Source organism: Microtus pennsylvanicus, chromosome 11 (assembly GCF_037038515.1).
Source record: "Microtus pennsylvanicus isolate mMicPen1 chromosome 11, mMicPen1.hap1, whole genome shotgun sequence".
NCBI classification, from domain to species: domain Eukaryota; kingdom Metazoa; phylum Chordata; class Mammalia; order Rodentia; family Cricetidae; genus Microtus; species Microtus pennsylvanicus.
Genome location: NC_134589.1, coordinates 33,792,916 through 33,820,288, shown reverse-complemented (window position 1 = coordinate 33,820,288; position 27,373 = coordinate 33,792,916). Strand labels below are relative to the sequence as shown.

Sequence of the window (27,373 nt, the reverse complement as noted above, 5' to 3'; positions counted from 1 at the left end):
ATTCTGAGGCTCAGCCCTCCTTCGTGCCCACCATCTCATTTGGGAAGCTCTGGGACCGTGAGGGACTCCTGAAGTCCCTCGTGCTGAGACTAGCTGGGGCAGAGACTATGAGGCAAGCCGCTCACCGACCCAGGCCTCCTTAGGACCGCCCAGCCACCCAGCAAGCAAGTGATCAGCGGCAGCGGAGAGAAAAACTGGAGATAAAGGACCACAGTGGATCACTGGGCATCACCCCCAGCAACTCCTGAGGACCCCATCCAGGCTGAGGAGTTATGATGGATGGCCAGACTCGCAGACACTGACAGACAGACACCACTACAGATACACAGGGCTTGACAACACTGGCACACTGAGATAGGACCGGCGACAGCATCATACACCGCCACAGCCCTGCAACACAGACAGCCCCCACCCCACGCAGGAACAACTGGTAACTCTGAAATAGGCACAGACAGTGACACATAGCACCACCCTCCTCAGCACACACAAGTCGGGGTACCCATCCTCCAAACACATATAAGACATCACTGACCTGCAGGGACAGACCTGGATACGCGCATACACATACCTTCAGCTAGGTTCTGCTGCTGGTGGCCTCTGCACCGCCCCCCCCTCCACAGGGGACACCCTTGCTTCTCCTCATACTCTCTCACACACAGAACCATGAGCAAACATACCTGACATACCCCCAGCTCCAGCCTGGCAACCCTGATACCTTCTGAAGCCTCCTTCGTGGGTGGGAAGAGCTCAGCCAACCTCTCTCTGATGGAGCCTCGGTGAAGCCAGATGCTTACAGGGAGAAGGGTCTAGCCTGGCATGACCCTTATCAGCCTCCCTACTTGGCTGGGTGATGTCCCCAGGTCCAGGTTCTGGGGTCCCTTGTGGAAACCATGGAGCAACTGACAACCCTTCCACAGCTTGGAGACCCTGGAGTCATGGAGCCGTGGACACTGCCTGCCTGGCAGTGCTGGACTCAGGGCCAGGGGTGCGAACCTGGAGATGCAACTCCAAGCATTGCTGGTACGACAGTGCTGCCGGTTAGAGGACTGAGGGCTGAGGAGAATTCTGAGCCTGAGGGAGCCCATAGCCCTGGGCCTATTGGGAATACTGACCCTGAAGGAACAGAGACTGGGCTGCCCAAGCCAGGGCAGCAAACCGAGAGCCCTGGGTACAGCGGCCCCGGGCTAGAGGATGAGGAAGCACAGGCTTACAAGGTAAGGGAAGCTGAGGAGGGCTGCAAGATTGGCCAGCCATAGCCTGTAGCACCACAGCCCACATTTCTTATCCGGGCCTGCCTCTGTCTGTGAGTCTGTCTGTGTGATTATCTGTCCTCCCTGCACTGGATGGGAATCTCAGTGACTTTATTCTGTCTCTCTGGACCTGCCCCTCAGTGTGTGTGCATGTCTCTCTGACTGTTAGGTCTCCTCCTCCATGAACCTGGCTGTTTTTTGGGGGGGGGGTATTGGGTATGTTGGGGTTGTGGAGGTGGGCTCAGTGCTGGGCCTAGCCAAGTGACTCTGTTAGGTCTCCTCCTCCATGAACCCGGCTGTTTGGGGGGGGGGTCTTGGGTATGTTGGGGTGTGGAGGTGGGCTCAGTGCTGGGCTGAGCCAAGGAAGATGATGATGTGGATGGGTGTGAGCGATTTACTGAAGGATGGAGGAAGCAGGACTTTAGGGGAGGGCAGGGGAGACTCCCCGGACCCAAGGTGTCTAGAGGGATGGGAAAGGGGTTTGATCTGGCATTACCCGGGAGGATTTGGGCAGAATGGCAAGGATAGAGGAACAGCAAGAAATGCCTCTAGAATGGTGCGTGGTGGCGTGGAACTGCCACTGAAGGCATGGAGGACTGGGCACCCCTTCTTTTTAGGTCCTGAGGGTACCCCTCTCTAAAGGCCTGGGGCAGAAGAGAGAGCCTTCTTAGCTTCTCAGACTGTATAGGGAGATATTTCCTATGGAGGACCCTGGCTAGCCTGAGCAGATTTCTGAGGCACTGTACCGGTCCTTCCCCATGCCAGGCCAAGCTGAACGTGGGCTTCGGGGTCAGGTCCAATCTGGAGCTGCTGAGGGCCCTAGACGAGCTGCAGCAGCGCTGTACCATCCTCAAGGAGGAAAATCAGATGCTGGTGAGACCTGGAGAGTGGGGTCCCCCTCATCAGTACCCTGATCACCCCATAAACATCTCTTCAAGGAGGGAAGCACCCAAGGGTGACATTATCACGTACCCCACACCCCTAAGACCCTTGCATAGCACTGTCAAGGATCTCACTGTGTGCCTAGGCTCTAGCCTAGGGCCTGGGAAGTGGAAATGGGTCTGTGGGGTGCTCCCTACACAGTCCAATTCTGGCTGACCCCCCTGTCAGAGAAAAAGCAGCTTTCCAGAGACGGAGGAGAAGGTACGGAGGCTAAAGCGGAAGAACGCAGAGCTGGCGGTCATTGCCAAGCGCCTGGAGGAGAGGGCCCAGAAGCTGCAGGAAACGAACATGAGGGTGGTGAGGACAGACTGCTGGGTGGAGGCTTGGGTGATTTGGGAAGAGAACCAAGGCTGGGTCACAGGGAGTGGGCTTGGGTATCATAGACTTACTGCCCGGGAAAGCAGGAGTCTGGGGTAAGAAGGGCAAATGCTGGCCCAGAGGCAGCTGGGGGTACCTGGAGGAAAGGGGCGGATGGGAGAGCCTCCTTAGCAGTCAGGGAGCACAATTCTGGATTAACACGTGCTGGAGCTGTTTCCAGCCTCCTGCTGAGCTCATCTGGGGTGTGGAGCGGGAGTGGGGGCAGGGAGAAGTCCCATCATAGTGGCAGCCCTGAATTAGTAGTGTTCTTGAGACTAAACTAAGACTCAGAGTTAACACTTTCCATCCTGCTTGGGGGACTGTCAGGTTGAGGTTCATTGAGGATGCAGTTCCTCTGAGGCCCCAGACTGGGTCTCATCCTTATTCTACCTCTGTGAGATGAGGAGTGGGAGGTGTGTCTCCAGCCCTCAGATGCTCATGGCCTTTCCTCTGGTTAGGTGAGTGCCCCTGTGCCCCGAGCTGGATCCAGTTTGGAGTTGTGTCGTAAGGCCCTAGCCCGCCAGCGAGCCCGCGACCTCAGTGAGACAGCCAGTGCACTACTGGCCAAGGACAAACAGATTGCAGCCTTGCAGCGGGAGTGCAGGGAGCTGCAAGCCAGACTCACTCTGGTGGGCAAGGTGCGAAGGGGGCCTGGGCGTCTCTTCCTGCTCGATCCTACACAAGGATGTCTGCTTAGAGTGTGGGATGTGGACCAGATGTTAATGAGATGCAAATGTAACCGAGAGGTGGTGGCTGCTGGGGAGTAGGTTCCCCTGGCAACGGCCCAGGTGGGAGAGGGGAGAAGGCGACTGAATCGAAGAGGGTAGAGCCGTTGAGTCCCAGACCTGGACATTTTTTTGTGTTCCAAGCTTGAAGCTGTGTGCCGGTGGATCTGACTGTAGGAATCCACACATAGTTCACACTTGTGTGAAGGAGTGTTCACACAGGCATTTAGCACAGCTCAGGCACACTGCGAGCGCCCAGTGAACGAGTTGCTGTGAATGTTTGCCCACGAGCCAGGGGCATGTGGCTTCATACTCATACGTATACGACCAACCATATATGCATGGGAAGATACGCACTTTCCCGCGCAGCCGAACCTATCCGGTACGGTGGAGAGCTGGAGATGATCAGGGGCCAGGCAGGGGTTGGAAATGACTCGGCTCCTGGTCGCCCCACCCCAGGAAGGTCCCCAGTGGCTGCATGTGCGGGACTTCGACCGATTGCTGCGTGAGTCCCAGCGGGAGGTGCTGCGGCTGCAGAGGCAGATCGCCCTGCGCAATCAGCGGGAGCCGCTTCGGCCAGCCCGGCCCCAGGGTCCCACTGCCCTCTCCAGAGTAGGGGCGCCGGCCCCCGGGGCCCCAGGAGAGGTGAGCGCCTGCGTGGGGGCAGGTGTGTGAGTGTGCTCAGATGCGGGGTCGGGGCAATCCGGGGATCTTCCCCGGCAGGAGGCTCAGAAGGGGACCCCCGTGGTGACATGCACGCTCTCCTAGGGTCTAGGGAGCCTTCCCGACAAGGGAGCGGGGGACTTGTCCTAGACTCCCGCGCTCGTACCTGCGCCGCGCCCTACCCCTGGGGGTTTCGGGGTTCCTCCCTCCTCAGGCCTGCGCCCCACGGGGCCAGCCTGGCCGCCCCTGCCGTGTCGCTAGTGGTATGTCCCGGCCGCAAATCCCTGGTTGCCCTGGCAGCCGCCCGGGGCCCAACCCGCGCCGCCTCCTCCCGCAGCTGCGGTAGAGCGGGGACGCCCCCTTCAGCGTCCGCCCGGGGCCCAGGCCTGGCCGGGGTTACCCTGCGGGGCGGTGCATACGACTCAGTTCCAGGTACGGGCGACCTTCATTGAGCATGGGCTAAGGCAGCTTCTGTCTAGAGGGCCCCCCCCCCGAATCTCGGGGCCTGGCTCCTATTCATCATTCTAGGTGGGCAGCATTTAGATTGGCCTCCTGGGAAGAAGCCTGAGAGGCAGGAGGGATCCGATAGTATCTGAGAGTGACATAACCTCGTGGGATGGGGATGCAGGAAGGGGTGGTGGTGCTGGCTCAGACTCTGCCCCTCAGTCTGACTGATCCATGGAGGAAGATGCAATCAAGCCCTGGCCTCCAAAGTTTGTAGGAATAAATGGGAAGCTGATGGAGATGGGGATAGGGGGCGGGGGAGGGGGAGAGCTGGCTAGGTTTACTCTACTCTAGGCCAAGCACAGAAAGGATGATCCAGAACCCTAGCTCTAGGAATACCACACATATCTCTGGGGATCCAAGCCGACTCCTGATTCTCTGCTAGTCGCTGAAGGACGCCTAGGACAGTTATTGAGTGCAGAGCAGGGCAGCTGCTGGAAGCTAAAAACAGAAAGCGCTGGCCTGGATAAAGGACCCATCTCCCAGGGCACACGTGGGCCCTGGGATCTCAAAGCACTATGGCTCACAGATACAGAGGTGGAACCTTTATCCCTCCGTGTCAGCTGGAGATCTTGGGAGGGGTGGGCAGGCAACACCCCTCACCCACTAGCACAGATGTCATGGCTGACCTGGTCCTGAGGACAGGCCGCTCAGGGGCCCCGTTCTCTGGTACCATCTCCCCGCCCCTGGGGATTTGCAGGCCATACTCCAGGAAGATGTGGACAGCCCACAGGTGGTCCTAGGGGAGCCAGAGAAGCAGCAAAGGGTGCGGCAGCTGGTAAGTCCCAGGCTGAGGGCTGGAGGCAGACGACTATGGGCACTTCTACCTTTCCCCATGAGAAGCCCTCGGTTCTGACCCCTGTAGGAGACTGAGCTCTGCAAGAAGCGAAAGAAATGCGAGAGCCTGGAGCAGGAAGCCCGGAAAAAGCAGAGGCAATGTGAGGAACTGGTAAGCTCTCACGGCCGCCCAGGAACCAGCTCCCTTCTTTTTCCCAGGCCAGCCAGAGGGTAGGCTCCAGGAGCAGCAATTTCCTCTTGCTTTTATACTTCCCTTTCCTTCGGGTTACCATGGAAGGCCTTGTCTGGGAGGGCACAGTCAGTCCTTCATGTCAGTGAGCCAGAAAAGTGAATTCTGGCCCCTTCCTCAGAGCCTGTCTGACCTCACTCCCACAGGAACTACAACTGAGAGCAGCCCAGAATGAGAATGCTCGCCTGGTGGAAGAGAACTCTCGGCTCAGTGGGAGAGCCACAGAGAAGGAGCAGGTTCAGTTTCTGCCCTGTCCCTGGAGAAAGTTGGGCCCCCAGTGAGGCCTGAAGGCCTCCTCTTGGGGTGTAGTCTGAAGGGAACTGTCCCCCTTTGGCAAGTAGCAGCTGGGCCAAAGCTCACACGTGCACCTCCCTGACAATGCCTCCTCTCCAGGTGGAGTGGGAGAATGCGGAGCTGAAGGGACAGCTCCTGGGAGTGAAGCAGGAGCGGGACTCAGCCCTTCGCAAAAGCCAGGGCCTGCAGAGCAAGCTGGAGAGCCTGGAGCAGGTGCTGAAGGTGAGAGGCTCCTGCAGGCGCTGTGATGAGACAGTGGGTGGGACAAGTCGAGGATCAGGGAGTCCTGGTGCTGCCGGCCCTTTGTCTCTTCCCGTCTCAGTCTTCTTTTTCCCTGAAGCGGGTGGCAGTCGAGGTCCCCCGGTCTTAGGTGGACGCTCTGGTCTTGACCCAATCTTGTGTTTCAGCACATGCGGGAGGTGGCCCAGCGGCGGCAACAGCTGGAGGTGGAGCATGAGCAGGCTCGGCTCAGCCTGCAGGAGAAGCAGGAGGAGGTCCGGAGGCTGCAGCAGGTGAGCGCAGGGACAAGGGACCCCAGCTTTGCCACCCACGCATCCAACCGTTAAGCAGGGAGAGACAGCAGGGAACAAAATAGGGGTTCCCGACCAGTCAAGTAACTGACCGGAAGATTCTGAATTTGAGGCCGGTGTGGGTGATGTGGTGTGACCCTGCTTTAGACAATAAAAGGTAGAAAAATAAGATCAATTTTATGAGGAGAGTGACACGATACAACCCATAGTTTCACAAGGTCAGGCTGGTGGCATGGGTCCTGGGAGTGGCATCCAGCGGGTGATCAGATGTCAGGGCTGTGGCAGTAGTCTAGGAGGGTGCACGTAACTATGGAAGTAAACAAGCCAGCGGATTGGAAACACAGTTCAGTGATAAAACTGCAAGACCCCTTCCGTGTCACTTCTTATCTGTCTGAAGCCTGGAGAGAATGGGGCTTTTCATCCCATCCCCGGCCCCAGCATGAGGAGGAGGAAGGCAGACGAGTCTATTCTGTTGCTGTTAGGGGAGGAAAGAGTTCATTTCAGTTTATACTTCCAGGTTATAGTCCACCATCAAGGGGAGCCCAGGCAGGAAGCGAAGCAGAAGCTATGCATGTGGCGTGCTCACTGGCTCTCTCTCTGGCTTCCTCGATGTCTTATGCTCAACTAGCTTTCTCTCTCTCTCTCTCTCTCTCTCTCTCTCTCTCTCTCTCTCTCTCTCTCCATGGTCTCACTATATTACCCTGGCTGGCCCAGACTGCTCTGTGTACATCAGGATAGCCTCAGATTTACAAAGATCCTCCTGACACTACCACACCTGGCCCTCAGCTAGCTTGCTTATACAGCCGAGAGTCACCTGCCTAGGGATGGCGTTGCCCACCACAGGCTAGGCCCTCCTACATCAATTAACAATTAAGACATGTCCCACGGGCGTGCCTACATCCCCATCTGATAAGGCAATCCTTCAGTTGAGAGTCCCTCTTTCCAGGTGACTCTGGGTTGTGTCAAGTTGACAGAAACTAACTAGGACAGAGCAACAACTCTGGGAGACAGGGCACTTTGAGTTTCAAGTTCTGTTTTTGGCAAGTTTGAGGGGTATGATAAAGCATTCAAATGGACACATCCCAAGACCACTGAGCATGAGTCTGGAGCTATGAAGTGGCTGATCCTGGAGGTATTTGGGGCCATCAGTGCTCAGGAGACTGGAGAGAAGCCTGTGTCCAGGGATGTTGGAGGAGGGCCTGCTTGTTGGTTCCCAGACACCCGGCTAGCTTAGACCCAAAATAATCATACAGAAACTATATTAATTAAATCACTGCTTGGCCCATTAGCTCTAATTTCTTATTGGCTAACTCTTACATATTAATTTAACCCATCTCCATTAATCGGTGTATTGCCACGTGGCAGTGGCTTACTGGCAAAGTTTCGGCATGTCTGACTCTGGCCACAGCTCCATGGCATCTCTCTGACTCCACTTCCTTTCTCCCAGCATCCAGCCTAGCTTTCCCTGCCTACATAAGTTCTGCCTTGCTATAGGTCCAAAGCAGTTTCTTTATTCATTAATGGTAATCACAGCACACAGAGAGGACTCCCACATCATAGGGACACCTTGACTTTCTAAGGACAGAAGACAGGGAACAGAGAAAAGGCTCAGAAAGAGCCACAGTAGGTAGGAGAGGAGCCATCCACCGAAAGGGTGGATGTCCCAGGAGAGAAACTGCACCTGGCTCCACCTCTGGTGCTGTCCTCCTTCCTGTTTAAGGCATTGCTCAGGGCGTCTGCAGGAAACCCTTTGGCCTCTGGCTCCCCAGACCCTTTCTCCTTTCCTCCCTACATTGTCCCCCTTTCCTTCCAGCCCCTCCTCCTTTTCCTCCCCCCCACATCTTTATTCTTCACCCTGGGTCTGTTGTGCAGCCCTCCCTCCCAGCATTTTGCTTCTCCCCGTTTGTAGGCACAGGCAGAAGCCAAGCGGGAACATGAAGGAGCTGTGCAGTTACTGGAGGTAGGGGTCTTGGAGCGTACAGGAGTGGGAGAGAGCGGGAGAGAGTGGAAGGAGGGGTCTTAAGTGAGGCCGGGTGGAATCCCCTTATTGTTGGCCTATTTCTTAGACTGGGGTACCCAGGGCCAGAGCTCCTGAGTCTGGTGGCAGTAGTCCCCATTGCCACCCATCTTAGAGAAATGTCCTTTCTATGCTTTCTTTGACTCAGTGCACCTACAGGGTCATACCCATCCGTCATAGGTCCCCACCTCCCTCCTCCCCCTGGGTTATGGACATGGAGACCTAAATGTTCTAACCTCCCTGTGTCTTCCTTCCCCACCAGTCTACGCTGGATTCCATGCAGGTACAGTGTACTTCCACCTTCCACCTCCTGGGTGTTCCCTCTCCCGCCCCCCATATTTCTTCCCTCAGGGACCAACTCTGATATCCCACAGAGGGGCCATCCCTGATGGCAGACCTGAGACTCCACAGATATCCAGAGAGCTTACAGGACACATGGGCTGTCCCCTCATCCTAAACCTGTCACTGCACTTAGCAGACACAGGGCCCTCCCTCCTGTTGTCTTAGACCATGAGAATGTTCGTCACCCATTGGCTCACCTTCCTTATGACATTGTCAGTGGGAGAGCCCTTGATCTAGAAACTTGCCTGGTAATTGAGAAAAGGTCGTGAGAACTGGCTCATTCTATCCAAAGACAGCCTCGTTTCCAATGGAACCTTTCGCCCACCTCTCTGAGGGCAGGGCCACGGCCTATGGGAGAATAACTAGCGGCAAAGTTAGCTAAGGAGACTCCTGAGTTGTTGATGGTGGGCAGAGGAAATCCCTTTGGCCTATAAAGTATTCTGAGGCAAGAGCGACACTGGCCTGGGTCTGAGGTTGGTGCCCTAGGTTGGTACTCAGGCTGGGAGGGGGGCACACATATGTGTAAATTAAAGTCTGATGTAGAGCTGTGTGGAGCTGGCTGGTTCTCTACAGCTCTGCTAGGCATGGTAAACCACAATGGTTCTCGTTTCAGGCCCGGGTTCGAGAGCTTGAGGGGCAGTGTCGCAGCCAAACTGAGCGCTTCAGCCTCTTGGCACAGGAGCTCCAGGCCTTCCGTCTGCACCCAGGCCCCCTGGATCTGCTTACTTCTGCCCTGGGCTGTAGTGCCCTTGGGGACCATCCACCACCCCACTGCTGCTGCTCTACCCCTCAGCGCTGCCAGGGGTCCGGCCCCAAAGGTAAGGCGTACCCTAATGACATTGGTCTGGGGCTTTTGTATAGTGCAAGGAGTTCAAGATTAGAGGCTAGCCAGGCATCTGACGTCACACAGCAAGTTAAAGACATACCTCCTTAAAGTCAAGAGCTCAGGCAGCTGTTCTCCCTCTAACTGGGAGTCGGGCAATCACTGCCGGTATCAGGATCTTAGGAAGAGTCGAGAATTAAAAATCAGTCAGATCTGGTGGGTCTAGCTTGATTCTCTTCCCAGCTAGCTGGAGTTAGCATGTTGCTTAACCTCTTTAAACGCCGAGGGGATTCTGATAGATCTGAATCACAGCGAGTTTCTCCCCAAATATTTCCCTTATGGCTAGGAAATCTGGGTATAAAGGTCACACGCCCATAGCCGAGAAGCTCCACCTCTCTCTCCCAGTCCCTCTTCAGACCACAGATCCCAAACCCTTTGGCATCTTCTCTTTAGACCTTGACCTCCCGCCGGGTTCCCCAGGACGTTGTACCCCCAAATCTTCTGAGCCTGCTCTTGCTACCCTTGCTGGGGTCCCTCGAAGGACGGCTAAGAAGGTGGAGTCTCTTTCCAATTCTTCCCGCTCAGAGTCCGTCCACAACAGCCCCAAGTCGTGTCCCACGCCAGAGGTTCGTGCTGGGCCAGGGACTTTGGGCTTAGGGAAGGGGCAGAAGTGGAAGACTGGTGGTAACTGATCCCAAGCTGGGACACAGAAGGCCTGTGGGTTCCTCTTGTGGGAGGAACTCAGGCGTTGCCTGCTCTCCAGGGCCTGCCTACCTAAGCCGCACCTCTCTGGGGTCCAGGGAGGCCCTAGAGTCTTGAGCTGGATGAGGAGACAGTTTGGCGCCTGATCCACGTAATGAGTCTGTCCGTAAGCGCGACCGCAGTGGAAGCAGTGGCTTGTGGGAGAAAGAGCACAGGCTCCTGGGTTCTGATCCCAGCCTTATCTTAGGAAAGGCACTCACAGGGGGTTCTCTAGGCTTGGTTTCCTTATCTGTATGCTGGGGGTAGCAACCTTATAAGATTCTTGTGAGGTCACGTCTCAGCCAGGGGCACCCAGGAGATGCCCAACCTGTGGCAGCTGTAGTCATTACTAACTTCACCCTCAGACAGCTCTCCTGATCACACCTGGTCTCTCTTTCCACCTATGAACCGCCCAAGTGGAGATGGCAGGTCAGGAGCAAGGCTACTCTCACCAGGCTTTCAGAAAGTGGTACAACCCAGCCCTGGGCCTCTGCTGCCCCCTGGTGGGATAGACTGAGGGTGCTGGTTTTGGGCTAGCCTCAGCCGACCTGAAGTTAAGTTCCAGTGGGCCTGAAGCAGGAGATACAGTCACAGGGCTAGAACCGGGGTGGGGGTGAGGGTGGGGGTAGGGTGTGTGTGTGTAGGGTGTTTCCAGCTCTTTACAGTTAAGATGCTTCTCTGAGTTTCTACCGTACGAAGCCAAACTATCACTGATTCCTGCTCCCCCTCTGGCCTGGCCACCAGTCGGGTTGGGAGATGTTGCTTTAGTTCCTGGGCTGGAGCCAACATTCAGGAAAGGGTCCACGTTGTCCTCACACCCCCAGACTAGGACAGCTGTGTGCGTCACAGACCTTCTGTCTCAAGTCTAGTTTAGAAAATGCCAGGCCTTGTTGTCGCTGGCCTTGCCGTGTGTGTTTCCTGTTCCCTTCTCAAGGCCACTCTGCCTGCAGTGTCTTTGGGCCTTGGACCGTAGACTCTGGAGAGGGACCAACTCTTTCTTCTTGTCCTAGGTGGACACAGCCAGTGAGGTGGAGGAGTTGGAGGTAGACAGTGTCTCCCTGCTGCCAGCAGCTTCGGAGGGCAACTCGGGAGGAGCCAGGATCCAGGTCTTTCTAGCACGTTATAGGTGGGTCCCTCTTGCTCAGTCTGCCCCCCTCAGTGTTGGGATGCACAGGGGACAGATGTGGGCAAAGATGGATAGCCCTGGACATAGTGGAGGCTGGTACAGGGGTCCTGGCTGAACACTGTGCTTATGGCACAATTAAGCCAAGGTGAATACCGTGCGTGCCCTACTTGGCTACAGTAGTAACTGTGTCTCCAGAAAGGCTTGATGTGTGACCGTGAGAAGCTGAATATGGAGGCAAGATGTCATGTGTTGTTCCTCCTCTGCTACTCTCCCAACAGCTACAACCCCCTTGAGGGTCCCAATGAGAACCCAGAGGCTGAGCTTCCCCTCACAGCTGGCGAGTATATCTACATCTATGGCGACATGGATGAGGATGGTTTCTTTGAAGGTAGGACAGTAACAGGGGTTACCCTGTCCAGTCTCCTGCCTTTACTGTTCCTGGAGACTTCTGTCCTTTCAGTCCTGTTCCTCAGGACACTCCGTCCATCCCAGATTTTCAGACTCAGCTGAGGGTTGCTCTGAGATTTGGGACAGCCAACAGGGGAAGAGAAAGTGACTGGTCTAACAAGTCCATATGTTAGAAAGAGTGTCACAGGATGTCACAGGTTACTTTGGCTAGATTAATTTTTGTGCTAATAGAGAATGGCACTATTTAACACTGGTGATAATTACAGTTTGGCATCTGTCTGCAATGGGTCAGATAGGGGGGGGGGTTCATGTTCCAATCCCACACAATCCAAGCAGGTGGTAGGTAGGTACTAGGACCAGGGCGGGACTGAGCTTCAGGAAGGTTGTCTAGGTCCTGAAGGGAGACACAGGGCTCAGCATGCAGCAGGCAGGTGTGTCACTACCACTAGGCCAGCTGGTAGAACCTGCAGAAGGAGTAAGTGGTTGCAGGAGCCTCCTGCAGAGTACTCCTGGCTGGTGCTCCGAGCCTCATCCTTAGACAGAGGGGAGGTGTCCTGGAGAATGTGTGTGGCAAAGACCACAGCTGTGTGTAGAAGTTTAGGAAATGGGCCAGATCTGAGTGAACACCAAGAGCTTCAGAGCCTGCCTAGCTCCTTTCCCGGGGCCCCATGAGCAACTTTTGGGATTACAAACAGCTAAACTCCCTTTAAGGGTAGATGCTGAAGGGCTTCCAGCAGAATTGGCTTCCAGAAGAATTGTACTTAATTTGTGTCTTCATTTGTTGATTTGTTTTGATATTTGTTGTTACTGGGGTTTGCACCTAGGACCTTGTGCATGCAGGTACACTGAGTGCAAATCCAGCCCTCTTTCTGTTTCTTGACACAGGGTCTCACTAGGGTTTCTAGACTGACCTTGAACTTTTTTTTTTTTTTTTTTGGTTTGGTTTTTCGAGACAGGGTTTCTCTGTGTAACAGTCCTAGCTGTCTTGGAACTAGCTCTAGTAGACCATACTGGCCTCGAACTCACAGAGATCCGCCTGCCTCTGCCTCTGCCTCCCGCGTTCTGAGCTTAAAGATGGGTGCCATCACAGCCCGGCTTTGAACTTGGTTTGTGTCAAGGCTGGCCTTGAACTCTTAATTCTCCTGACTCAGCCTCCTAAGTAGCTGAGATTTCAGGCCTGTGTCACCAGACCTGGCTATCATATGGTTTGTTTTTTTAATTTTTTAAATTTTTTTTATCATATGTTTTAATGAGAACAAATGCTGGAAATTATATATCTGTCTCTAGAGATATAATTATTGGTTGTGAGTCACCATGTGGGTGTTGGGAAGCAAACCTGGGTCCGTTGCAAGAGAAGCCTGCAGAATGTAGCAGTGCTCTAACCACTGAGCCATTATCTAAGTCCACACTGTCAAGTTTTTTTAAAAGGGGATAGCAAAAACACAAACAAATCTTATACCTTTGTTTACTAGACTTTAAATTACATAGTCTCCAGGAGGTTGAGATAGGGTGTTTGTTTGTTTTGAGACAGAGGCTCATATGTAGCTCAGGCTAGCCTAGAATTCACTATGTGGACTAGACTGGCCTCCGACTCACTTTTTGTGGCCACATCACTCCAATCTCTGCATCTATGGTCACGTTGCCTCCTCGTCTCTGTCACTCCTGTGTTGTCTTTTATAAGGATATTTGCCATCAGACTAGGGCCCACCCAGATAATCTTCAATCAGGATATTTACTTAGTTAGATCTACACAGGAACTTTTTCCAGTTTAGGTAATGTTCTCAGGTTCCAGGGATTGGGGAACATGGTCCTTATGGTATTATTTAACTTATTGGGAATCCCTGCATTTCTTCAAGTTACTTTTCTCCTAATGTGAGCAGAAAAGGGAAGGGGGAAGGGCATAAAGTACTGCTGGGGCATCTCCTGGTACCCCAAAGACCCCACGGCCACCCACGGTCTGCTCCCCAAGAGCTGTTTCTCCCTCATAGGCCATGTGTGTACCCACTTGCTTGGTCCTCCAAGTCTTCTCTGTCACTTCTTCTTTGATGAGGTGGTTTCCCCCTTCTTTTGTGGCTTTCTGCTTTTTGATAAAGAGAAGTTGGGGTTCTCCATAGCCCCTACTCCTCAGGCCTGTGTCAAATCTACTACGGTTGAACATCTTCCCTCCTTCCTTCCCATACGGGATCTCCTGTCGCCCACACTGCCCTCCAATTCATTCCATAGCTCAGAGCCACCTTGGGCACCTGATCCTCCTACCTCCACTTCTCATATGCTGTATTGCAGATGTATACCCAGATCTTAGCATATATATGTTGATTTATTCTTTGACAGTTTCATGCTTGTCTACAATACATTTTGGGCACACTCTTTCCTCCTTCTATGCCCACCAATCCCCCCTTCCTTCTACCAAGTCTCCAACTCTCTTTTGTCTCTTTTGCTTTTCACATTGTGACCCACTTTGTTAGGGAGCCAGTCATGTGAGCATGGGTATAGAGCTACCCACCAGTGTATGAGCGACTCACCAGTGGCTACATCACTGGAGATACGGGCTTCCTATTCTCCAGCATCCCTTCACTCCGCTGGCTGGGGGTGGGGTTCTATGATCTGAGAAATTTCATATTTATTTGCATGTGTGTGTGTGTGTGTGCGCGCATGTGCACGCGCGTGCTTGTGTGTGCCTGCAGAAGCCAAAAGATGGCATCAGAGTCTCTGAAGCTGACATGAGTTCTAGGAACTGAACTTGAGTCCTCTGCATGAGCAAGAAAGTGCTCTTAACTGATGAGCCACCCTCATTCTTGAGATAGAGTCCCACTATGTAATCCAGGCTAGCCCCAACTTCCCATCTTCCTGCCTCTGACCTGCTGAGAGCTGGTACTATAGGCATATACCACCACTCCCAGATTTTTAATATGGAAGTTTCTAGATATATAGACCACATCGAGAGGTGGTAGGGTTGTGGCTCGTTTGGTAGAGTACTGCCTACCAAGGGCAAAGTCCTGGATTCAGTCCCCAGCACTGCGTGAAACCATGGGTGGTACACATTGGTTAGCCTAGTGTTTGTGAGGTGGGTCAGAAGGTCAAGGTCATCCTGGGCTACACTGTGAGTTCAAGGCCAACCTGGGCAACGTGAAACCACAATAGAGCAAAGCAAAGCAGAACACCCGAGGCCAGTGTGATGAATGTCCACATGCCTAGAATCCGCCTAGATTTTACAATTGTCTGCACCTTTACATGTTTGCTTGATCCATAGGTAGATGAAAAAAACTACTTAAAAATGGACTGTGGACATCATGACATTTCTCCTGGAAGTTCTTCAGTCCATTGCTTTAGAATGTGGGTGTTCTCGTAGGTCACTGGGGCACCAGCCTCACCTGGGATCTGGTTAGAAAGAATGAAACTCAGTATATTCCAGACTGGGCTTATGAAGAGTCTGCATTAAAAAAAAAAAGCTATGGGTGATTCATATGCAAATTAAGATTTAAGAGGCACTGTCCTGTATGATAAAAAAAAAACCCACAAAAGCAGATAGTAGTTCTCTAATTAAAACCTGGACTGTCCTGGATCTAAAATCACCACCAGGTAAAGGTTGACAGGTACTTAGGAAGCAGCCCTTGAGAAAATGTGTTACTGGATCAGCTTTTCTTTGCTTCTTTGTCTTCCCTTCCCTTGCCTTTTCCTGCCTTCCCTCTGCCAGGGGAGCTCATGGATGGCCGAAGGGGCCTGGTCCCCTCCAATTTTGTAGAGCGTGTGTCTGATGACGACCTCCTGACCTCCCTCCCTCGGGAGCTGGCTGATATGTCGCACAGCTCGGGCCCTGAACTCAGTTTCCTGAGTGGAGGTGGGGGTGGCTGCAGTAGTGGGGGCCAGAGCAGCGGGGGACGTAGCCAGCCCAGACCAGAGGAGGAGGCTGCAGGAGATGAGCTCAGTCTGAGCCCCCCACCAGAGGGACTGGGCGAGCCCCTGGCTGTGCCTTACCCCCGCCGTCTCGTGCTCCTCAAGCAGTTAGCCCACAGTGTGGTGCTGGCCTGGGAGTTGCCTCCTGAGAGAATAGATCTACGTGGCTTCCATGTCTTTGTCAACGGGGAACTTCGTCAGGCCTTGGGGCCCGGGGTGCCCCCCAAGGCTGTGCTTGAAAATATAGACCTGCGAACTGGGCCCCACCATGTGTCTGTCCAGGCCCTAACCAGCAGGGGCAACTCAGATCCTCTGCGCTGTTGCCTGGCTGTGGGTGCCGGGGCTGGGGTGGTACCCAGCCAGCTACGGGTCCATCGGCTGACAGCTACATCTGCTGAGATCACCTGGATACCAGGGAACAGCAACTTGGCCCATGCCATCTACCTCAATGGAGAAGAGTGTACACCTGCTCGTCCCAGTACCTACTGGGCAACCTTTTGTCACCTGCGGCCTGGCACGCTCTATCAAGCCCGAGTAGAGGCTCAGATCCCATCTCAGGGGCCTTGGGAACCAGGCTGGGAGAGACCAGAGCAGCGAGCTGCCACTTTGCAGTTCACCACACTTCCAGCAGGTATGTAGGTGTGGACAATGGTGACCCCCAAACCCAGGAGAGCCAAGCCTGAGTGCTCATGGCAGGGGAGACTGGCTTTGTTTGCATTCTTAGGGATGTGGATCAATCCTACATTGATTTTTTTCTTGTGCCCCATATCTCCCAGGTCTACCAGATGCCCCGTTGGATGTGCAGGTTGAACCAGGACCCTCTCCTGGAATCTTGATGATCAGCTGGCTCCCTGTCACCATTGATGCTGCTGGTACCTCCAATGGTGTCCGGGTCACAGGCTACACCATCTATGCTGATGGGCAGAAGGTAAAGCTTGGGGGTTCCAGCTACCTAAAGCCAAGGGGCAGCAGGTGGGTCCTTCCAGAGGCCTGTCTTCCTGGCCTGGCAGAGATGTTCAGCCCCTGGCCTTTGGGCACTGTGTAGTAAAATGATTGAAAGCATGGGTCTTGGTGGCCCGTGGAGGATAGAATTGCTTCTACTCTAAAAGCATGTGATCAGTAGAACTAAGAAGAGGGCTTGGACAAAGCTGCAAAGATGCCAGCAGCCGACCATCCTGACCTCCCACTTAGCTCTCTTAGCCCTTCTTCCCTGGCTTCTTTCTTCCCTGTTCCTATAGATTATGGAGGTGGCTTCCCCCACAGCAGGCAGTGTGCTGGTGGAGGTGTCTCAGCTGCAGCTGCTGCAGGCCTGCCATGAGGTGACTGTGCGCACGATGTCACCCCATGGCGAGTCCACTGACTCCATCCCAGCCCCTGTTGCCCCAGCCTTGGCTCCTGCCTGCCAGCCAGCCAGGATGTCCTGCCTCTCACCACGACCAAGCCCAGAGGCCAGAACAGCCCTTGCTTCAGTCTCCCCAGGGCTTGGGGATCCCAATTTTCCCCTCCGGCATCCTGCCCCTCATGGAACTCAAGATTCCCCTGCAAGCCTTCCCATGGAGACGTCCAAAGGATCCCAGGAGGAACCTGCAGTCTCTTGTGGTCAGGTACTTTATCTGTTTGGTGGAAGGCAGGCGCAAGCTGAAGGAAGGCTTAGAATCTGAGCTTATTCCCAATGTCATCCATCCCAGGAAGAGTCTGGGGCAACTGTGCCGGGCGCCTCAGAGGAGAAGAGGGCTATCGAGCCAACCCTGGGCCAGGAAGGCTCTTGCCCTGTGGCTCCCTCCCTGGCTAAGCAGCAAGTAGAGTCGACTTCAGGAGAGACTGGTCCCACGCCTTGCTCCACCCAAGAAGAGCCGACCCAGAAGGCGCCGAGTACTGAGGCCTGCCATGGAGGAGATCTGGGCTCGGGGCTGAAACACAGAACTGAGGTAGGGGTGGGAGACACGCTGTGTAGAATCAAGATGTCTCACTACACTTGGTCAGCCCCCTCTCCTTGTTTCTGCTCTGGTCTGGTTCCAATGCCTTTGCATTGTGTGTCTGCTTCTCTGTCACATTTTTTTCCTGTCACCCATTTGACTCTCTCCCTCACCTTTCACCGCTACCATTGTGCTTTCTGCCCATGGCTTTCTCCTCCTCTGTTAAGGGATCTTTTCTGATTCCGGTTGCAGCTGACCCTGCTTAGAGCTCTTTTTGCTTTTCTGTCTTACCTCTCCTATTTTAATTTGACATGCAGACAGGGCTCAATCAGCAGTCTGGCCTGGCCTGAACTCACTCTGTAGCTTAGGTGGGCCATCACCCTCCTCCCTTACCCTCCAGAGTACCATGATTCCAGCCAAATGTACCTGTCTTGCCTTTGCTAGAAAGAAGATACGTCAGAGCTTGGAGTTCGCCTGGTGAATTCCCTTGTAGATCACGGCCGCAACTCAGACTTATCGGACATCCAGGAGGAAGAGGAGGAAGAAGAGGAACAGGAACTGAGTTCCAGGCCTTGTTCCCCCCAGAAGCAGGTTGCTGGCAACAGCATCAGGGAGAATGGAGCCAAGGTAACGGGGTGGGGAGGAGCTGGTGGGCCCAAGACCCGAGGCTCCAAAGGCCTCTACTGCCACGGCAGCTGCTCCAGCAAGTCTAGGTGTGTGGCCTGGGTCCTATCCTAAGGAGCGGATGTGAAGACGCTCGGGGCTTTGGCCCTTCTGGGCAGAGGTGGTGGGGCACTTTCCATACTTTTCCCTGAAGTCTCCCAGAAGTAGCACCCTAGTCCTGAGAAGCCTTCTCAGAGCCTTGTGCTAGGAGGCTCAGGAAAGAGGGTGGAGAATTCTCTCTGTCCCGGCCTGCTCCATGCTCCTGCCGACAGGGACCGATGCCATCCTCAGTTCAGCCCGGACATGCGCGTGACTTTGGTCCAGCCACTGTCCCTCTGATTCTTTCCTCTTGGCAGGAAGCTGAGGGAGGAGGGCTGGGTGTGTGACCCCAATCCCATGTCCTCATTTGAGGACAAAGGCCCCGGACCTCTTATTTTCCTCGTGGACTTCTTGCTGCTCTCTTCTCCCCACTCCCAGCCCCAGCCCGACCCCCTTTGTGAGACTGACAGCGACGAGGAGATCTTGGAGCAGATCTTGGAGCTGCCCCTCCAGCAGCTCCGCCGCAAGAAGCTGTTCAGCATCCCCGAGGAGGAAGAGGAGGAGGAGGAGGAAGGGCAGGAGAAGCCAGACCCTAGCCAGCCTGAACTTGCATTGCTAGGGCTGGACTGTGACAGCAGTCAGCCCCAGGGACCCGGCCTGTGTCCCTTGTCTTCTGAGCCCTCTGGGGCCAGGGAGTACCTGGAGGATGTGCTGGGAGTAGCTGGTGGAAACAGCCGGAGGAGAGGCGGTGGCTCCCCTGAGAAGCCCCCAAACCGCAAGCGACCTCAGGATCCCCGAGAACATTGCAGCCGACTTCTTGGCAATGGCGGGCCCCAGACCACTGCACGGCCAGGGCCCCCACGGGAGAGGGGCAGCCTCCCTGTGATTGAGGGCATCAGGGTTGGACAGGAGGCTGGTGGGAGAGGGCGGCCGGGTCTATCCCGGAGGTGTCCCCGTGGCCCTGCTCCAGAATCCAGCTTGGTCAGCTGCCTCTCTCCAAAGTGTTTGGAGATCAGCATTGAGTATGATTCTGAGGATGAGCAGGAGGCGGGCAGCGGGGGTATCAGCATCACCAGCTCCTGCTACCCCACAGATGGGGAGCCCTGGGGCACAGCAGCCATAGGAAGGTCAAGGGGACCTCTGAAGGTCAATTCAGGGTCCAACCCCTACGTGCGCCTCCCAGCCTGGGAGAAAGGGGAACCAGAGCGGAGAGGCCGCTGTGCGACTGGCAGAACCAAGGAGCCACCCTCCCGGGTCTGTGCCCATTCCCCAGTTTGGGCGGCCCCCTCTGCCTGCTGCTGCCTGGTGGCTCTGCTTGCTGCCCACCAACCACTCCCATTCCACGCTGCCACCTCCATCAGCAGAGGTGGGGCCAGGGCTCTGGGCTCCCTCACCTGTCTCCCCCCCCACCTACATTCCACTGCTTTCTGCTTCTGCTGAACGGAACTGGGATGCACAATATTCTGTTACTATTGGCCGCCACGCGCAACCTTGGGCAGGGTGGCCCTGTCCCCTGAGTAGCTAGTTATATCTTCAGGACACTTGACTGTGATGCCATATCCAGAGTCACCAGCCCCGATGCTGATGGGAGACTGTCCTCTCACACTCTCCTTGGCCATCTCAGGGCCCCTCTACTGCACTCATCCATTGGGGCTGTCTGGTGCTCAGCGAGGCCGGGCCGGGTCCCTGGACGGGAATGCTGTGCTCCCGTTCTGCTGTGTTGCTTACGCTGATGCCGGGGCCAGAGCCGGGGGTCGTGGGCCAGCACCCGGATGGTGTGTCACTTCTGCCATCTGTTGCCCTGTCTTTGCAGGCAACAGAAACTGGGGAGTCCAGAGGGCAGGACAACTCTGGGCGGAGAGGAGCCCAGAGGAGAGGAGCCCGGGTGTCTAGGCCTGGAACCACTGAGTTGGGTGAGCATCTAATAGTGGCTGGGCCAGATTCAGGGGAGCGTTCCCCCACTTTGGGTGGAGCTCACTGAGTCCTTGCTCTGTCCCCAACCCTCCACAGCACCTCCAAGGAGCCCTCCAGAAGCACCAGCTCATCAGAACTTACCTGTGAGGGTCTTTGTGGCTCTATTTGACTATGACCCTGTTTCTATGTCACCCAACCCTGACGCTGGAGAAGAGGAACTGCCCTTCAGGGAGGGCCAGATCCTCAAGGTGACCAACTTACCCTCTGGGCCCAGAGCTCCAGTCTCTAGCCATCTCGTCTTCTCCTAACTCCTCTTGCGTTGAGCTGGGGGAGGGTCAGAGAACATAGCTTCCAGAGCTGGACGGTGGGATCCGGACCCTGCCTCTTCTACTCCTCCCCGTGTAGCTCTGAGTAGGTTGTAGAACCTCCCCGGCCCTCGGTGTCCTCTCTTGTAGAATGGGTGTGGTCCTTGTCACCTCACTGAGTTGCTTATAGAGTGACTGACTGAAGGCACACACTTCTTCCTGCCACACGGTCAGCACCGCAGCAATATTAACTACTTGTTAATATTACACTTTCGTTATTCCTTCGAGTATTGTTGGGAGGCTTTTTGCTTTCCTCTGGGGCTGAGAGATCCAGTCTGGGGTGCTTTGAGGGAAAGACCATATAGACAGCAGATTGGGGCGGCAGGAGTAGAGAAGAGATGGTTTCCTCAAATTCTTCTTAGTTCTGAATTTTTCCTGTTTCTGCTCTCCTCTGCCCCAGTCTTCAGAAGAGAGAATTCTGCAGCGCGTAGTGGGGTGCTACCAGGACCCAGGGCTGGGGTGCAAGGAGTGGGCAGAACTGGTATTGAGACCAGCGGCCTTTGCTTCCAGGTGTTTGGAGACAAAGACTCAGATGGTTTCTACCGGGGTGAAAGTGGGGGCCGCACAGGTTACATCCCCTGCAACATGGTGGCTGAGGTGGCTGTGGACAGTCCAGCAGGGAGACAGCAGCTGCTCCAGCGGGGTTTCTTGCCCCCAGATGTTCTCCCTGAGGGCTCGGGTATGACCTGCTTCTGTTCCTCACCCATCACCATTCTCCCTTGGTTTTAGTCCAGTCCCATCCTAAGAGGTTCCTGTGTTGGGGGAGAGGCCCAAGGTGCCTCATTTGTCCTGAGTTGGGTAGAGACACTCAAGCCTGGCATGCCTGCCCTTGCCCCTCACCTTTCAACAGCTGGCCCGTTGAAGAGGTTGCAAAGATGTAGCTTAGGTCCTGAGGGTCAGTTTGGCTCTCATTGCAAATATGAGGTGTGGGCTCTTAAATGAGCTCACTATGAAATGCCAACAAAATTAAAATATAAAGGAAGAAACAAATTCAGAAACCTCAGAGACCAGGGGCATGGCTTAGAGCACTTGCCTAGGTTGCAAGGTCCTGTATTTGGTTCCCAGCCCTACAAAAGAAAACAACAAAGACATAGGAACCTTGGGAAAAGCCTCTAGACTGCTTTATTGCCCAACTCTTGCCTCAGTTTCTCTCTTAGATCTATCTGTCTTCCTCAATTAGGGAATGGTCCCTCTATCTACTCCTCAACCCATATGACTGGGCCTCCCCCCAAGCCTCGCCGGTCTAAAAAAGGTAAGAACATACATCCTGTGGTACCTGTGACCACTTGTGTGGCTTGGTGGTAGGGTGGCAGTGTGTGACTCTCTGAAGAGAGGCCTGTAGGATTTTGAGCAGATAAAGGGATTATAGCAGGACCCTCCCCCCGCAACATCTGCCGCTTCTAGTGGGGTCTTTGTTCTGTCTGTTGCTTACTGGCTCTGGGTCTCAGTTCAGTACTGAACCAAAGGTCTGTGCTGATATTCTTTCTGAGTATCTCTCCTCCTGTGCCCTTCGTGGGAGGGTGAGCATCCTGTCTGTCCCCCGCCCCCACCCCAGCCTGGAACAAAGAGGGAAAGGCAGGCAGGACTCAGAGACACATTCTCTCCACAGTGGAGCTGGAAGGTCTCCAGCCTTGTCCAGGTGAGGAGTCATTTCTGGGCAAGGGTGTCTGGGGAGAGAGATGGGATGGGGAGATCCCACTCATTGGGAACAGTGACACTGGAGTGGTGGGGCTGGTGGCCACGGGGCTTCAGTGTGCAGGACAGTATAGGGAGGGGTTCAGATGCAACTTCTTCCCCCTCTCTGCAGGTCCTCCTAAGCTGGTCCATTCTGCTGTCCTGAAAACCTCCAGACCTATGGTGGCTGCTTTTGACTACAACCCCAAGGAGAACTCCCCCAACATGGATGTGGAGGTGACGGCCGTCATAGGATGCCCGGTGATGGGGAACGGGTGGCAGTCCTTCCCAGGTCTGACATCTGTTTCTTGATCTTTTCACAGGCGGAGCTGCCCTTTAGGGCAGGAGATGTCATTACTGTGTTTGGGAATATGGACGATGATGGCTTCTACTATGTAAGACCCTTGCTGGGGAAGGAAGGTGTATTATACTCTGTTATACTCCGGTTCACCAGCTGGGTGGGCGTAAGAGCAAGAGGGCCTGACAGAGGGCTGGAGGAATGAACTGGGCTGCTTGTGGTGATGCTGGCCTCAGGCTGTTCCCCGGGGTCTCAGGGTTAAGGGGACAGGGCTGGGGCCTTCTCCTAAGTCTCAGCCTCATCAGCCTCTCCTCCTCAGGGGGAACTGAACGGACAAAGGGGCCTGGTTCCATCCAACTTCCTGGAGGGTCCTGGGCCTGAGGCAGGTGGCCTGGAGTCTGGGACATCCCAAGCTGAGAGTCAGGTCAGTGAGGAGCTGGGCTACCAACTCAGCGTTTCATCTCTGTCCTGCTGGGGTTCTGGATTCTACGGCAGAAGATTCTCAGAGGCTGAGACCATGATACAGAGGAGCACTGTGGGTGCCTTAGAAGAGTAGGGAGCACTGCAGGTGCCTTAGGAGAGTAGGGGAGCACTGCGCGTGCCCCAGCAGAGTAGGGGAGCTCTGCGCGTGCCCCAGCAGAGTAGGGGAGCACTGCGGGTGCCTTAGAAGAGTAGGGGAGCACTGCGCGTGCCCCAGCACAGTAGGGGAGCACTGCGCGTGCCCCAGCAGAGTAGGGGAGCACTGCGCGTGCCCCAACAGAGTAGGGGAGCACTGCATGTTCCCCAGCAGAGTAGGGGAGCACTGCATGTTCCCCAGCAGAGTAGGGGAGCACTGCATGTTCCCCAGCAGAGTAGGGGAGCACTGCACGTGCCCCAGCAGAGTAGGGGAGCACTGCATGTTCCCCAGCAGAGTAGGGGAGCACTGCATGTTCCCCAGCAGAGTAGGGGAGCACTGCGCGTGCCCCAGCACAGTAGGGGAGCTCTGCGCGTGCCCCAGCAGAGTAGGGGAGCACTGCATGTTCCCCAGCAGAGTAGGGGAGCACTGCATGTTCCCCAGCAGAGTAGGGGAGCACTGCGCGTGCCCCAGCACAGTAGGGGAGCACTGCGCGTGCCCCAACAGAGTAGGGGAGCACTGCATGTTCCCCAGCAGAGTAGGGGAGCACTGCGCGTGCCCCAGCACAGTAGGGGAGCACTGCGCGTGCCCCAACAGAGTAGGGGAGCACTGCATGTTCCCCAGCAGAGTAGGGGAGCACTGCATGTTCCCCAGCAGAGTAGGGGAGCACTGCGCGTGCCCCAACAGTGTAGGGGAGCACTGCGTGTGCCCCAGCAGAGTAGGGGAGCACTGCGCATGCCCCAGCAGAGTAGGGGAGCACTGCGCGTGTCCCAGCAGAGTAGGGTTCTACTAGCCCCCCCTTACCTAGTATCTGCCCCTGTCTGCAGATCAGTGATGGCAGAGACCCTGATTCCCAGGCCATCTGACCTAGCTAATGATGCCTAGGGGCCAACGCTAGTGAGGAGCCCCATGAAAAAGGATCCTTGCCACTAGCCAATCATTAGAGTGCTCCCACCCTACTAGGTCCTCCTGCCTCCAAGCTGCCTTTTGAAACCAGTTGGCCTGCAAGGCCTCTTAACATGAACATGCCTCTCCTTGGGATGGGTGGGATACATTTAAGTATCCAGATTCAGAGAGCAGGGAGGGCACCAAGAGACCAGGCTCCAGCGAGGAACCCCATACAGTAGCCTCAAAGGCAAAGGCTGTGTCAGGGAGCAGTCAGCAGGTACCTGGGCCACTTGGTGACTGGCGGAGAGCATGCAGGTCTGTTGGTAACCCATCTCCTCTCTTTGTTCCCTGTTCTCAGAGAACGAGGAGGAGAAGAGTCCAGTGCTAGATGGAGATAGATATTTGTAGAGAGAGCGACATGTAAGTGGGGACTGTCTCACGTGTCTCATGTCACCACCATCCCCCACCTTACCGTAATTAGACGTTGTCTCAAATGGAGTTGGCCTGGCTTTTCTACTTCCTCTAAGGAATGGGGGAGGGAGATCTTGCCGTGAACCAGATGTGGGTGTGGGATCTCCACTCTCCCTGCCTTGCCTTTACCCTGGGCAGTGTCGTGTCGTCTTAGTATATGACATTGTACCTTAGCTGACTCCTCATATTCTGTAGCATGCAACTTATAGAACATGATGTGACATTCACGTTATGACTCAGTGGTATTATGATACTACATGACTGTGGTATTATAATACTGTGATTATTATGGGTGACAGGGAGGTGACACAGTAATGTCACCAGTAATAATAGTCTTCTCACTCTGGTCCTCTGTGATTCGAACCACTAGAATATCAGACATATGCTTTTATCCCTGTTGCTTAAGTTTCTCTGCTTGAAGGATAAAAGGGATAGCTTGAATAGTTGAAATCTATAGACATCCTTAAGCTATTCTCTGGGGCTCAGTGAACCCCTCCTTTTGTTCCCCCAGCCACCTTTTCCTCCTGGGAAAGGCTTGGACTTCCCAGGAGCCATGGGCCTTGGCTGTAAATGTTTTGACTCCTAGGCCTGAGTTTGTGTGTCCTTCCTTTCCTCTGCCGCCTCACTCAGGGCCACAGTGGTGGCAGCAGCGATAGGTTTGCTTGTGCACCCAGTCCCTCGCTTCTGGTCTGGGTTCTGTGCTTGGTTTTGGCAAGGAGCTTGCCAGGCTCCTGGGAGCAGTGGGGGCTGGAGGGAGAGAAGACAGGAAATACAGTTTGGGTAAGAGTTAACAAGGCTGTGCCCAGCCAGTTCCAGGTGAGGTTCAGTTGGGAGTAGCTTCCTGGTGATTTCCCTGTTTGCCAGAGTCTCTGCCCTTAGGTCACCAAAGAGCTCTGCCTGGCGGGCTTGAGACAGGGGGAGCACTCAGATTTGTGAAGGGAGCAGGGAGGAGGGTTAATAAGAAGGTGCTCAGGGAGGGACTGCCTGAGAGCCCCCTCAGGGGCCATTCAGGGTAGAGTTTCAATCGCCCCATGCAGTGGGCCATGGGTCTCTGAAGACCTCTGGGGCATTGTGTCCACTGCCTTGATTGAGGTGTTCCTTTTTTGTCTGTGAAGTGCTTCAGGTGCCACCTGAAGTGTCTCTGTCCTTGTTCTTCCTTCCTGGGCAGAGAGATGATAAGTGGGAGACGGAGGTCAGCTTGGCACAGATAGTGAGGCCCCAGGAAAGGGAGGGGCACACCCAGGGTCAGTGACAAAGCAGAGCTCAGACTCTGTCCCATGAGACTTCCTTCCTAAGCAGGGCTCATTATCATCTCCCTTCACCGCCATGCCGTGTGTGTGTGTGTGTGTGTGTGTGTGTGTGTGTACGTGTCTGTGTGTGTCTCTCTGTGTGTATCTGTGTGTGTGCGTGTCTGTGTGACTCTCTGTGTGTATCTGTGTGTGTGCGTGTCTGTGTGACTCTCTGTGTGTACATGTGTGTATCTCTGTGTGTGTGTCTGTGTGTGTGTGCATGTGTCTGTGTGTATATGTGTGTATCTCTATGTGTGTCTGTGTGTGCACGTGTGTGTGTGTGTTTGTGTGTATATGTGTGTATCTCTCTGTGTGTGTTTGTGTGTCTGGAACAGCGGCAAGGTCTGTGACAGAAGAATGAAGGAATAAAGGCATTGGTGGGCAGGAGCCGGCGCTGGCCTTACCCTCTTTCTTACATTCCAGGACTCTGGAAGCACCATCCAAGAGTCGCCAGTGCCCCCTGGCTGGCACTATAGCCTCAGCTCTGGAAGTTCCTTCAGGACCAAACTAGGAGAGCCCCAGAGCATAGCCGAGAAAAAGCAGGGTCTCCTCTCCAAAGGAAAGGAACTCCTCAAAAAGCTGGGCTCCAGAAAAGAGTGACTGTCATCGGTCTGCAGGTGGAAGTGGCCCCTGGGAACTCCAGATCAACTGGGTGACTGGACAATGAAGCCCAACCAATCCAGAGCTGTTCTCTGAGCAAACACTGACACTCAGAGGGATCCAGGGCACCTGGTGAGGGCGGGGCTCCATGCACCTTAGTGCGGGGTCCTCTAGATGGACTGTGCCAGGCAGGAGGTTACTGAGATGCAGAGTAAGTAACTAAGCACCATCAGATCAGGGCTGGACCCATGCCTCTGGATTCCCAGTCTGCCCTCCTAACCTCTTCCTGGCTTCCTGTCAGGCACCACTGATCGAAAGTCAAGAAAGTTGACTGTCCCTGCTTCCAGGGTAGCCCCTGGGTGGAGACACCGGCCACTCTAATAGTGGCTCTGGCTGCCTCCCCTCTGTCTTCCCTCCCCTGCGGGAACATTTGCACAGGAGTGTCCCCTGGGGCAGGGGGCAGAGCCGTGTATATATGTACATATTCAGTGCCTCAGTCCAGCTCCTCCATCTGCTTCACCACACAGGTCAGGGGAGGAGAAAGGCCATGCCAAAGCGGGCCTGACCCCGCCCCATAGTGCTCCACCCCTCCCTGCCCAGGCCACCTGGCCTTGTGTCATCCCATCCCCCGAAACCAGGGGACCAGGGGGCAGAAAGCAGGAGCTGGGTTTGCCTTATTTTGCTCATTGGATTCAACTTCTCTTTTGCATCATTTTCTTCCAGTCCCTGTTGGGGTCCAGGGGCTGAGGGAAAGGACAGATTTATGCAGCTATTTTCATACATCCCTTGTTCAGAGCGGGTAGAGGTTTCTCCACCCCGCCTCTAGCCATCCCATCTGTCATCCCTTGTCTGGGCGAGTCTCTTTGCATGTTTCCTTTGGTGTGGTGGGAGATGTTTGACTGAACCTCCACCCCTACCCTGGTCTCCAGGGGTGTGGGATGGTAGGGCATTTGTTTAAAATGACATTTTATTATAATAAAGTCTATTTTCACAAAATTGA

The 27,373-nt window shown here is 54.8% G+C and overlaps 1 protein-coding gene across 5 annotated transcripts; it reads left to right on the top strand.

The window, feature by feature from the left end:
* On the top strand, nucleotides 1–27,373 carry Tspoap1 (TSPO associated protein 1). Of its 5 annotated transcripts, none has more exons than XM_075991171.1 (32): nucleotides 1–1,214; nucleotides 2,016–2,123; nucleotides 2,361–2,489; nucleotides 3,008–3,187; nucleotides 3,734–3,919; nucleotides 5,142–5,219; nucleotides 5,307–5,390; nucleotides 5,615–5,704; nucleotides 5,862–5,984; nucleotides 6,170–6,274; nucleotides 8,202–8,252; nucleotides 8,572–8,592; nucleotides 9,265–9,469; nucleotides 9,928–10,100; nucleotides 11,226–11,341; nucleotides 11,620–11,729; nucleotides 15,444–16,274; nucleotides 16,420–16,571; nucleotides 16,882–17,247; nucleotides 17,332–17,571; nucleotides 18,004–18,186; nucleotides 18,700–19,515; nucleotides 20,075–20,174; nucleotides 20,272–20,423; nucleotides 21,051–21,219; nucleotides 21,721–21,792; nucleotides 22,150–22,179; nucleotides 22,348–22,451; nucleotides 22,538–22,609; nucleotides 22,832–22,936; nucleotides 24,372–24,433; nucleotides 26,197–27,373. In XM_075991171.1, exons 1-31 carry the CDS (start codon nucleotides 891–893, stop codon nucleotides 24,399–24,401), a joined length of 5,505 nt encoding a protein of 1,834 aa, XP_075847286.1. In that variant the 5' UTR covers nucleotides 1–890; the 3' UTR covers nucleotides 24,402–24,433; nucleotides 26,197–27,373. The 5 variants fall into 5 exon arrangements, with proteins under 5 accessions (XP_075847286.1, XP_075847285.1, XP_075847287.1 ...); XM_075991170.1 differs by having other exon boundaries at nucleotides 22,096–22,179; XM_075991172.1 differs by lacking the exon at nucleotides 22,150–22,179.